Source organism: Delphinapterus leucas, chromosome 16, assembly GCF_059928025.1.
Source record: "Delphinapterus leucas isolate spDelLeu-1000000601 "Yukka" chromosome 16, BTC_Dleu_Yukka2, whole genome shotgun sequence".
NCBI classification, from domain to species: Eukaryota; Metazoa; Chordata; class Mammalia; order Artiodactyla; family Monodontidae; genus Delphinapterus; species Delphinapterus leucas.
In genome coordinates this window covers 60015455-60028114 of record NC_143144.1, presented here as the reverse complement: position 1 = coordinate 60028114, position 12660 = coordinate 60015455, and the positions used below count along the sequence as shown (strand labels likewise).

Genomic DNA, 12660 nt, shown 5'->3' with positions numbered 1-12660 from the left:
TAGAACTCCCTTCCAATCCCAAAGGTCTCCTGGAAGGTGGCAAGCTCAGGCTGAGAAGGCCAAAAGGGTGGGCACTGGATAGATGCAGGGAAGGAGGAGGGCAAGTTCTCAGGATCCTGGCAGTGCTACAGAGGGGATCCTGGAGGGGGGGGGCAGTCAGAGCTGGAGGGGAACCAGAGGACTGGAGCAGCTTGGAAACATTTTTTCCTAAAGTCCTAGGGGAGCAAAATCCCAGTGGACTTCTGAGCTAAGAGTTCCCTCCACAAAATGAGACATTCCTTGAGGAGTCCTCCTCAAATCCACCACATCCCTGGACTTACCATCCCTCCCAAAGACCCTGGCTCTAGGGTTAGACCCTGGTTTCGAATGCTGGCCCTACCTTTTATCAGTCGCGTGCTCTTAAGCAAGTTGCTTAACCTCTCTGGACTTCAATTTTCTTTGTCTATAAAGTGGGATGAAAATACCACCTACATCATACGGTGGTTGTTAGGAATGTATTAATACCTTTAAAAACTAGTGCAGTGCCTGGAACACAGCAAGTGCTCAATAATGTTGCTTTTTAATATTATTATCGTTATTATTTTCCACCAGGGCTGGTAGCAGCCGCCCCTGAGGTCTCCAGGGTCCCTCAGGCCTCAAGCTCCCAGGGCCTCGGCTCGAGGCGCCTCTCCCCGCGCGGCCCCTAGAGGGCGCCCGGAACTCACTTGTCCTGCGTTTCTGCAGTGAAACCCCAGATCCGGCTCCCGCTTTTGGGCCTTCGGATTTGGGGACTTGTGACTCCTCCTGCAGGAACCGAAGATACGTGGGCTCTGGGACCACAGGGAGGAAAACGTGAGGTGGCAGGAGCAGCTCCTATCAAACCTTCTCTAGAGCGGCACAGAGCAGTGGGGGCCTCGCACCCCCCATCCCCCCATCTTCTCGCACACACCAGGAGGCCGGATTGCCAACGGCTTCGGGGAGGCAGCGGCGGCCGCTGGACTTTCTGGGCCTTGCTAGGGTCCTCGGCCGGAATCCAGGGCGGCCTGCTGCCCCCAAGCCCATCATCAGCCCATGGGGTCTCGTCGCCGGCCGGAGCTACTTGGCTAGAAACCAAAGCTGCGTGGCTAGAAACCAAAACCAAAGATTGCCTCAGCAATCTCCACCCCCACGCCGACTGGCATTCTCTCCTCCCAAGCTGGGGGAGGAGAGATGGGAGAAGGAGAGGAGGAGAGCCCTTGTCAGGGTGGCCAAGTGGTAACCACCCATGGGAGCTTTGGGGGTAACTGCAGACCCAGAAATGGAGACTGTGTGCTTCGAATGGCACACCGGTAGCTTGCCTTGTTTAACATCACACACCTCAGTCGTTGTACATTTGGAGGAGGTATGTGAGGTTGTCCACAGCGATGCAGGCCGTGCATGAGAGGATGTGAGTTTGCACCCATCCCTCAACACAACATGGGTACTCATCGCTTCCTCCATTCACCACTGCCGCCGCCCCCCGCCACACACACACCCAATCTCACGCAACACCTTCCGAGTCCACTCTGAGCTCCTTGGAAAATCCAGACTGGCTCCAGCCCTCGCAATCGCTCAGCCTATTCCTATCGGACTCCTCAGGATAAGGAATCCAGGCGTGTGTGCAGGTGGGCGATTCTAGGGGCCTTCCTGGGCCGACAGAGGGCAGTGGGTTCGAGCCATGCGGAAAATCTCGGGCAGCTCTCTTAGTTGCCCAGGCAGTGACTTGGCCACCAGGCACCAAACTCTGAGCTGATCAGGAAGGCCTAGGAGAGTGAGAAGCTGCTTAGGCGCAGGGTCTGCGAGGAGGGAGTGAGAAGTGTGGGGGGGGAGCGGGGAGTGTGAGCAGAGCAGGAGTGGGGGTGGGTTTCTTCCAGCATCTGGCCTCAGGGGCCCTCAGGGCAACTCTGGGGCCACAGCTCCACCCCACTCCGCCTTCCAGCATGGCCTCTGAATCCCAGCTGCTCCAGTTCTGCACAGCCTGGAGGCCCCTGATTAATTGTCTCATACACCTGGAACCGACCTGCCCATCTGCAAGTCAGTCACGCCACACACAGGATGCCTGAGTCCTGGGCCCAGGGCAAACCCCACCCTTGCCACCACAGTGGGGGCTTTACCAGGCAGTGCTCAGGCCGTGCCCACACAGCCCCCAGGCACAGATCCCGCCACACAAAGCCGCTATTATAGTTAACAGGTTGAGCCAGATTCTCTGTGTGCCACGCGGCACAGTACGGGGACTGCTAGGACCCCAGCCCTGCATGGGTTTCTGGGCCCCCGAAGGCCACCACTCTGTCAGCCACCGCTCTGGGCTGCGCCAGGTCTGAGCGGGTGATGGGGGCCTCACTCACCGGGGAATTTGGTCAGTGCAATCATCTCACTCAAGCCAAGGAAGGAAGTGGGCAGAAAGGCAGGTTCGTTAATTCCTCTTTTCTTTCCGCACTCCTACACACCATTATTCGGATAATTTGTTCCTCTTCTATTTTTGAACAGAGACCGACCACTTCCGGCAGGGGCGGTGGCAGACCCGGAGTTGTGAGGTTTCTGCTGCGGGTAGTTGGCCCTGGCAGCCCGCTGCCTTCCAGCCTGCGTCTCCTCGGGACGGGGTGTGCGGGCCCCGCCGCCCTCCAGCCCTGTCCTAGCCGCGGCCCTCGGCCGACGCGGGATTCGGCGAGATTCCACCCCAACGAATTTCCGGCGGAGAGAGGGGAGTTGCGCGCCGTCCCTCAGCGCCGAGGGCCCCAGCGCCCCGGAGAGTCTGCCCCCACCCCCTGCGACGCCTCGCCCCGGGGCCTGGGCACTTGGGAGGGGCCCTGGGAGAGTGTGCGAACCGGGCCGCCAGCGAGTGCCGGGAGCAGGCGCGCGGGAGCCGCGAGTGGGGACGGGGAGTCGGGTGGCCTCCCGCGATGGGCGCCCGGGATCCTGGCGTGCGGAAGCCCCATCCCCCGCGAGTCCCCGACAAGCTGGACAGGGTCCGAGAGTAGCGGGGCTGAGGGGCCTAGGCCCGCGCCGTTTTGAGTGTGACCCCAGCTGTTTGTGAAGATCGGTGCAGGTAGGAAGTGTGTTCTGCCTAGTTTTGCTTGCGTTTGTCTTGCCAGAGGAGGGGCGAAGGGGTGGTGGTGAAGAGTCGGGCTTCGGAGCCGATTTGGGGGTTGAGTTTGGGCCGGGCAGCCACTCCCCATTCCTGCCTCAGCTCCTCAGCTGGACAGTCTGCGGCCAGAAAATATCCAGGAGCCTTCGGCGCCCAGCCTCTTGAGGGGTTCCAGGGATTGGGAGGTGGGAGGAAGACCCCAGACTCCTCTGGGGTCGGCAACTCTGGAATACTGCAACGGGTAGGCACTGAAAGTGCCTCTTAAAGACGCAAATGAAGGAGAGATACCTCACCGAACGAAGAAGGTTCGGGCTGGGCAGCTCCAGTCCTGGCGGCGGGAGGGGAAGAACAGCCAGACCTGCCCAGGCAGACGGAGCCGAATTCTGCGGTTCCAGAAAGCCATTTCCGGATTTCCCTTGGCCCGGTACTGGATGCGGCAGCCAGTGCCGGCGGGAGACCCACTGCAGACTTGTCATTGAGGCCAGAACTTTCTCCCCACGACCAACACGCCGTCAGGGCCTGGCCTGGTCACCGGGTGGGCCTGGGGGTGGTGTAGCCCCTCCACCCCGGAAGTCCTTTGGACCCAGAATCCTCTTCTGCCCAGATCCTACTCCAAGGGGGCCACAGATGAGAGGTGGACAAACACTGCCCTTTGCCCACTCAGCCAAATTTCCCCTTGGACCTCCTTGGGTTGGAGGTTGCTGTGCTTTGTCCCCATATCATATGGCAGATCCAGGATGGCAGTCTGGGGAGGATGAGGGCTCTAATGGTTTCCATAACTCTCCTCCACTCAACCCCAGTGTGGGTGCACACAGCTCTGCAAACACGAACAAGCCCCACACCCCACTCTCTTCTAGTTTTAGCCACAAAGTTCTCTCACTCTCCCATCCCAAAGAAACAGCCCCCTATGCCCCCACCCTACTCTACAAGGATGGCATGTTCCCCAAAGCCTTCACCACCTAGCCTCTTCCAGAAAAGCAGGCTCAAGTCAGTTTTGTGCATCCTGAGATTGGTCTAGTAGGCAGGGGACTAAATGTTATGGGGAGGGTTGTGTACTGTGGCTGCTGTCCCTGCTAAAGTGGTCTGGGGCCTCCCTGAAGGTCCCTGGGAAGTCTGTTTTTCAGATTCCCTCCTAGGCCAGCCTAGTGCTGGAAGCTGGGAAATCTTGTTTTGAACACCACAGAGGATCCTGACCCGATTACTGACAGCATGCCCCAGTCTCTGCAGCTTGCTGGGTAACAGCCTGGAACCCCCAAACTCCAAGCTGATGCTGATACCCCCACAATGTATCTGCACACCCCACCTTAGACCCCCACCACCATGTACACTAGCAGTGCACAATTACACCCACTCACACAACACCACACACACTCACCTGCAGGGACAGTCACCCACAATGATCCACATTCCCCATTAATTCACTCCCCCAATTATATACGGTCTCACACAAATATATACAGTAAAACACATCTCACACATGATTGCATTCATACAATTATAGATGATACACAATCACAAACATTCACACATTTAACACAAGAATAGATTCACAATGAGAAACTAATATGTACTTTCACAAACATTACCACGATTCGTTCACAATCACAGACGCTGGTGATTACACAGCTATCCAAAAAGCCACATTCATACATGGTCACACAGACACCACCACAAGTTCATATGTATAATGGTAGTTTCGATTTGCAACTTAAGCAGAATAAGCACACACAACTGCAAACAAAATTACACAATTGAACACTTACAGACATTCATTATCAGTGAAATCCTGATTGCCCACACCCATCACAAACACACAATGCACACGCATAACTCTCACACCCAAAGACAAATCTCTAGCACTGGCTCTCCCAACTTTCCTCAGCACTGCCTTCTCTCCACTTCTTCCCCTCCTTCTTTCCTCTCTCCAGAGCCTGTAGGTCCTGGTCCCCAGATGTCCCTCAAATTTAGGTACCAGGGGCTGCCCTGGCTGTACCAGCTCACACCAAACCCAAGTAGCTGCAAGGTGCTGGGCTCAGCAAGGAGCAGGCAGCCTTGACTCCGGATCCGGAGGGTTTTATTATTTTTTCACATAAATTACACAAGCACTTTATAAAAAGGTTACACAGAAAACACCTTATAAGTGCATAACTTAAACGCCCCCTACGAACAGGATCTGGAGAAATAGGCTGAGTTTGTGTGGAAACCTGTCTGTGCGTACCTGGGTGTGGCTAGGCTATGTGATGGGGGTCTGGCAGGCCAAGTGACACTGTTGTGGCTGCTGTGTGTGTGACGATGTGTCACACTGTGACCGTGACCTTGTGTTTGTGAGAAGCGCCATGCTGTTCAGAATGAATCTGGGTCACCCCTGGTAGTAAGGGTCAAGGGTGTGAAGGGTATGGCCCTGTGTGTGCACGACACTCTGCCATAGGTCCCCTGTGTGCGACTGTGGGGTGACACCAGGAGGGACAGTGAAATCACCTCTGTGAGGGCCTGTGGGTGTCCGTGTATGATGCGGAGTGGAAAACAGAGTGCTCTCCCCAGGGCAAGTTCAAATGACAGCTCATGCTGTCCTCTAGGGTTCCCAGAAGCTCTTCTTCCTCCACCTTTCCTAACTCTCTCAGTCCCACGTTAAAATCAGAATAAAATAAAAGAGACGCAAACGGAGGACTCCGAACAGTTCCAGCAGGCGCCAGACCGCATAGGCATCTGGGAGGCGGCCGCGCGTCCCTTTCTTGAGCGGTCTTCTCTTCTTTTCCACCAAAAAGAGAACAGCGTCGGCACGAGAGCGCGGGCCGGTGCGGAGGGGCACGGCGTTCCCCTGCTGCGTGCAGTCTTCGGCAGGAGGGCGGCGAGAGTCGCGGCTCTCAGGCCTCGCGACCCTTGTCTGGGCCCGGGTCTCACGGGGCGGAGCAGGCAGGCTCACTCGCAGGCCGACGCCACGGACGTGACGCTGGTGATCTTGGTCGAGTCGTCAGACCACGGCTGCAGGTTCTGCAGGGCGAAGAGCGAGGAGTTGTGCACGCAGAGCGGGTCGGCGGGCAGCGGCTGCGCCAGGCTCTTCTGGAAGGCCTCTTGCTGCAGCTGCAGGAGGATGCGGTTCGCCTGCTGCCTCTCGGCCTCACGCTCCTCCGCGGTCTGCCGCCTGCACCGGGGACAAGCCGTTACCGACGCTTCGGGTGCGCTCCCAGGAGACAGCCTGAATGAGCGGGCACTGCTCCCCTTCGCGGCCCCCAATTTCCGCTTGGGCCCCTTGAATGCATTCCCTTATCTTGAGGGTCCTGACTCCACAAAGACTGGAAGCCCCAAAAGTAGATTGGGGGGGTATCCTGGGGGAGCTGTGGGGAAATCCGCTAGGCCCAAGCAGCTGGGGCTCCCCGGCTCCAGGCAGGGCCAACACCCTCACCAGCCTGGAAGGCGCAGCCAGGGCTAGGATGGCATTTCGCTTCTCCCCAGACCCCAGGAAGACCAGGAGCCTTCCCAAGCCTGAGGGGCCTCACCCTCCTCACCAGTCCAGGGCAGAGGCAAGGGCCAGTGGATATGAGCTGCCCTGACAGACCTCTCTTCTCCCCATTCCCTCTGCGAACCTCTCCCAGTCTTCTGACCTCCTGCGCCAAGCCCTGTGCCCTGCTGGGATTCCCGCCGGACCGGCCGGCTTCCTCCAAGGCGGTCCAGGGAGGCGATGACTCACTTATTCCATTTAATGCCTCCCCTCCACCCCGTCAACTGAGATCAAACGTCTGTCTCTAAGGTGGACAGACCTAATGGGAGTCCCCGGGGCCTCCAGAAGCAATTTGTAGGCGATCGATGAAGCCGCGCGAAGCCGGCGAGGGCCTCTCTCAGCGGCGGACGCCGGCCTCCTCGCCGCCCCTTCTAGCCTTTTCTCTCTGTGTCTTTCTGTCTCTCGTCTTCCCCTTCTTCCCCGTATTTCAAACTGTGTCTCTTCCTTTAGACTTTGTGTCTTTTTTTCCTCTTGTTTTCTCTCACCCCACCCTCTTCCTTCTCTCAGAATTTCAGGGAATTTGTTTGAAACGAAAATGAAGGTTTTAGTCAACTCTGGCTTTCCTTTATTGTACATAAGACTTCTTCAGGCTGACTGTTTTTTCCTTTTCTCCCTGGGTGGGGTGTTTGTCTTTGCCGCCACCCCCCCTTGTGTATCAGTTTCTCTCTGTCTGCTACTCTCTATTTTTCTCTGTGCCCCGACCCCAAGGGCTTGCCTGACTCCCTCCCCTCCCCTAGGCTGCAGCCCCGGTGGGCCTTGGGAACGCAAGTACGTCCACCCCCCTCCCCCCCCAGCCCTTGCTCCCTCCTTAGCTTTCCAGAGGTCTAGAGCAACGTCTCCCACCCCTTCCCCAGCAGCAGGAATGTGGGGGGAGCAGCAGACTCGCGGGGCAGTGGCTTCCTTTGTGGCCACGGCGGCAGATTCCTAACCTTCATTCAGAAAAAGAAACTTCAATTCCTTTCTCCGGACCCAGGCCCTCCCGGCCAGGCGCCGGCGACTTCGCCCAGTCTCTCTTGCTCTCCCCACTGAGGCCTGAGCTAGCAAGAAACTCCCGGAGTGTGTGGAACCGAGTATGCGGGCCAGATGTGCGGGAGGGTGCAGGGGTGCAAGAGGGTGCAACCGGAGAAAGCGTCTGTGTGGGGGGGGAAATGAGTGTAGTTGTGGGTGTGTGACGTGAGAAGAGAAAATGTTTCTCTCTCTCTCACTCACACACATACACCCATCTGCTCCTGATTGATCCCCCTTTCAGTAGGACCCTCGAAAACCCCGCCGCAGCCGGCGCAGATTGATTTCCCCCTTCCCGGTAGGGGAACCGCTGCGCCCAGGCGAGGCGTCTGGGGAGGAGGGAGTCAGCAGGGCCCAGGCCCACGGTATGGGGTCCCAGACGCTCTAGCGGGAGCCCCGGCTGGGGCGCAGAAACGGGGCGCCTGCCATCCTACCTCCGGTCTCCGGGATAGACGAGGCATCTCTGTACGCGTAAGTTTGCGCAAACAAAAAGTCCCTCAGGACGCACTGATCTCGGAAGCCTGGACTGCGTGGACTGCGCTCAAACCCGGACGTTTCCCCAAGCAGCGGCGGAGACCAGCCGCGTCTACACCCGCACTGAGTGTGCGCTCCCGGGGCAGAAAGCCGGAAAGAAAAACAGCTGGGGCTCTCGGCCCCGTCCAGTCATCGGCCACGGTGGCTTTCCGCTCCCCGCGAGCCTAGCAGAGCAGCGCGCTCCTCCGAACCAGAGCCATAGGAAAGTGGCGAGCATGGGAGTATGAACGCCCCCAGAGAGGCCCGGAGCCGGAGGCTGCGCCACCCACGGCCGCGCCCGCACAGCGCGCTTACCTCCACTTTGTCCGCCGGTTCTGGAACCAGGTTTTGACTTGCGCATCGGTCATTTTGAGCGCCTTGGCCAGGGCGGCGCGCTCGGCCGAGGCCAGGTACTTCTGGCGGTGGAAGCGCTTCTCTAGCTCGCAGATCTGCAGGCGCGTGAAGGACGTGCGCGGCTTCTTCTTCTTGGGGGGCGTCCGATTCTGATAGGGGTGACCTATACGGCGTGTTACAGTGAAGGGTGAGAGGGCCACTGGAGCGGGAGACAGACAGACGGCAGAGGCAAGCGGCAGAGCGTCAGGAGGCGTCCCAGGCCCGACACCCCGCGAGTCAGCGAGTGCAGCGGCTAGACCCCAGGAGAAGAGCTGTGGTCCTCCCGTCAGCCCTCAGCTCCAAGCCCGCGGCGTGAAATGGCCCCCGCCCGCCCGCCAGGCCGACGCCGCTGCTGCCACCACGGAGACCTCCCTAGCCCTGACCTCCCACGTGTCCATCAGACACAGCCGCAGTCTCCTTGAGGGGCACGTCTGAGGCGAGCTAAAGGTCTTAGTTCCCCCCATAGCCTCAGGTCTCCAGCCTCAGAGAAGCTGCCCAACGGTAAGAGGCTATCCTTGGTCAAGGCCCTGAATGCTGGGTCCTGACCTGAGGCCTCCATTACACAGCAACATACATAGACACATCACATACAACAGGGGCAAATTATAGATCTATACACCCAGACAAGCTGACACCCAGACAAGCACAGGCACAAAGGCAGATGCATAAGGTGACAGCCATATACTCCCTCAGAACCTTCTTTAGGCCTAAAGCAAGATTACGGCAGGCTGTGGCTCCCCTAGGTAGGCTACGTGGAGTACCTTTTCGCCAGAGACCCAGGCCCAGTGGGTTCCAGGCTCGGGGTGGGGGGGAGGGTGTTCCATCAGAGTCTTTTAAGACCAGCTTGGCCTGGGTGGGGGGAGTGGGATGGGGCACTAGGCCCTGCCTCCCCAGGCCTGAGAGGACTTGGGTTGGGGCACTGGGGCCCCTTCTGGAGGCCCAGAGCGGAATGGCTCTTCTACCTCCCTCCACCCCCCTTTGCCACAGACCCAGGGTCTGGGCCAAGGTTCCAAAGCTGGAACAGGGGCTTAGCCCAGGGTCTAGCTCTTAACTGCCTATTCCCCTTCCACCATTGGGCCCTGGAGCCCGAGCCCCATGGGAGCCCCACGTCGTGGTCGGTCGGCAGCCGCCTATGCCTCCTGCTTCCTCTGTCTAAGGCCCGGCCAGGAACTCAGGCTCAACTCGTGGCTGCCTCCCAGCGGGCTTGGGGGCCTGGTCCGGCGGGAAGATTGTAGTCTCGGATCCAGGGAACGCTAAGGGCGGCGGGAAGTGAGGCCGGGGAAAGGGGCCCGCGCAGGATCGAGAGCCGAGTGCCGTGAGCGGAAGAGGGAACGGAGGGAGCCGAGGCAAGCGGAGGAAGGCGCGGAGCAGGCAGCTGAGAGGGCGGCAGGCGGAAGCCGCCGAGTGCGTAATCGTCCCAGGAGTTCTTTCGGCTGCCGATCGATCAAGGGCCTGGCCGGTGCATTATTAACGCCAGAGGAAACAAGGCTGGGCCCAGAGGGGAGGACGCCGAGCCGGGACAGAACGAAAATGAAGCGGGCGGCTCAGCCTCGCGCTGCCACTGACCCGGACGGAGCCTGCAGTCCGGGAAGAAGGGCCCGCCAGCTCTGTTGCTTTACTCCGGCTCGGAGCCTCTACCGGGTTCGGCAGCGCGACGGGCACTGGACCACGGAGTGTGAAGTGTGTGTGTGTGTGTGTGTGTGTGTGTGTGTGTGTGTGTGTGTGTGAACCTGTTTTCCTTGCGTCTGATTCTGGGGCTCGCCGCCTCGGCCAGAGAACGTCTGCCGGGACGGAAGAAACAGTTTGTTCACATCGCGCCCCTTTCTACGAGATACCCGAGCCCCAAATGCCGGCGGAAGGTAGTAGCCCCGAAGCTACATCCCCCTTCCCTCCGCCTGACCGGGCCCAGGGACTCCGAGAGGGGATCAGGGAGAGCTTCTCAGAGCAGGGGTCCTGTGGGAGAGACGGAGAGGGGCCCAGGCTGGGAGAACTCTTCCAGCAAGTCGATTCCGCGAGTTTAGAGAGGTGGCGGTTGGCTGAACTCGGGGGAGGCGCCAAGAGGAGCTGGGAGACCTGGCGCACAGAGCGGGCTGCGGGGAGCCACGGGGCAGGAGCGAGGGTGTAGAGGAGAGCCGGGACCGCGGCCAGGCGGGGCGCGCGCGGGCCGGACTCACCTGTGAACCTGTCCTTTGTGTATCTGCGGTTACTCTCCATCCAGGGAAAGGTGAGGCCGGTCAGGTTGTTCACGCCCGGCACGGCAGGCACGGAGGGCACGGTGGGCAAACCGGTAGCCAGAGGTTGAGGGTGGGCCACCGCTGCAGCTAGCGGCCTGTGCGCGGGCACTCGTATCACCCCCGCAGCGCTCAGCGCCCCCGCCCCGCCGCCGCCGCCGCCGCCGCCGCCGGGACCGGGGCCGCCCGCCAAGGCCATGTTCACGTTGTAGGAGCCGGCCAGCGGGCCCATGCTGCAGGCGCCGCCGCCGCCGCCGCCCGCCGGGCCACCGGGGCCGCTCGGACCTCCAGCGCCATAGGCCCCCGCGCCCCCGGCCCCCGCCCCGGCCGCGGGGCCCCCGCCGCCGTAAGGGTAAGCGCCTCCAACCAAACAGCCAAGGCCGTATTCTCCGTCCTGGAGGCGAGAGGAGGGCCCCATGCAGCTGCCCTGGTCCGGGCTGTTGAGGATCTGGTCGATGCCAAAGCTGATGGGCTCCGCGTGGCCCGGGTGGAGATGGTGCGGACCCAGGTGCTCCATGCTAGCCCCCGACCCCGGCCCTGCGGTGGGGGGGGGGGGCTGGGCGGTGGCACTCGCTGTGCTTGGCTCGGGGGCAGCGCGCAGCGGCGCGGAGGCGCGGAGGCACGGAGGCGGCGGCGGCTCCTGGCTGCGCTGAGACTTGGAGGCGAAGTGCGCAGAGGGGCTAAAGTAGGGGGGAGGGGAAGGAGAGAGGGGGCGCCGTATTCTTCCCCTCTCCGGCTGCTCCTTCCCCTCTCCGGCTGCTCGCTAGCTGTTGACTCTGGGACATCAATCACCGGGCGAAAAAGCACGGTGCGAGCGAGCCTCGCCGTTTCGGCCGGGTCTCTCCATTGGCTGTGCGCGGAGAGGAGCGGGGTGAATGACAGCGCGGGGGAGGGGCGGAGAACGGGAGAGGGAGGCCTGGAGCCGAGACAGATGTAGGAGCCTGAGACGGAGGGACTGAGACAGAGGCTCAGAGAAGTAGTTCAAGAAGAGAGAGAAGAGGCCAACCAGAGGCTTAAGAGGAGAAAGAAAAAGAATAGGAGGCCGACATTCCCAGAGACCGATAGACAGATGGCCCCAAGGAGGTGGAGGTCAGAGTCCTCTTCCCAGCCTGGCAGGAGCCGCCCGCTTGCTTAGAATTGGGCCAAAGGGGCCAGCCCACCAGGCCTCTGGGGAAGGGGCATCCCAGCGCTACTGGAGAATCACCTCAAGGGCTCAGCTGGGAAGCACCTGTCTGTCAACCAGAGGATTTACTCCAAACTTGCAGTCCGTCTTGTTAGAAAGTAGAAGACTGTCTACTCTCCGGGTATGGAGCCCAGGCCCCTGAGGCAGGAAGGTGAGTTCAGGCTTGTCTTTTAAAACACAGGCCTATGAACAACTGGCTATATGTTGTTGAAAAAGTCAGCAACAGCCCCAGCTCTGCCAGTTTAGAGAAACTGAGGGAGGGAAGACTTCCTGAAAGACAGGCACAAGTCAAGGGAGTTGGCTTGGGGCCTGCTGTTGGGGTGTCCAGGCATCAAGACACCCCCTTTCCTTTTAAATAGACAGAAGCCTCAAGAAGCAGTTCCCACAGTATGTGAATGAATTCAATCAGATTGCTTTCGTCTAGCAACTAGCCCAGGGCTGGCTATTCCAAGCAAGAAACGTTTGGATTATAGTGAGGGGAAGGAGTTATTTTCTTACTTTTGGAATCTTGGAAGGGAGGCCTAGGGGCTTAAAACAGTGAGGGCTGGGTATGGTGGGACCAAGATCAGGGAAGTACATCTAGGACAAATTTAAGCCTTTTCAAAGTTTTGCCTGTGGCTGACTGGCTTAGAGCCCAGGAGAAAAGAAGGAAACTCCCTTTTTCTGCTTCCCTTCTTCCTCCTCTCTACTACAGAAAGGTCTGCTCCCTCCCAGGAGCCAAGCCCTGGTAAGGGCACAGGTTGGATCACTTGGG

The 12660-nt window shown here is 59.6% G+C and overlaps 1 protein-coding gene across 2 annotated transcripts; it reads right to left on the bottom strand.

Annotated features, from left to right (window-relative positions):
• Positions 1-5152: 5152 nt before the first annotated feature.
• TLX1 (T cell leukemia homeobox 1) lies at positions 5153-11492 on the bottom strand. 2 transcript variants are annotated; one of them, XM_089898071.1, is made up of 3 exons: positions 10667-11492; positions 8415-8652; positions 5153-6224 (listed from the first exon to the last, which is right to left on the bottom strand). In XM_089898071.1, the coding sequence occupies exons 1-3, from the start codon at positions 11238-11240 to the stop codon at positions 6002-6004; spliced, it is 1035 nt and encodes a 344-aa protein (XP_089754197.1). In that variant the 5' UTR covers positions 11241-11492; the 3' UTR covers positions 5153-6001. The 2 variants fall into 2 exon arrangements, with proteins under 2 accessions (XP_089754197.1, XP_022425239.1); XM_022569531.2 differs by having other exon boundaries at positions 8415-8616.
• Positions 11493-12660: the final 1168 nt, after the last annotated feature.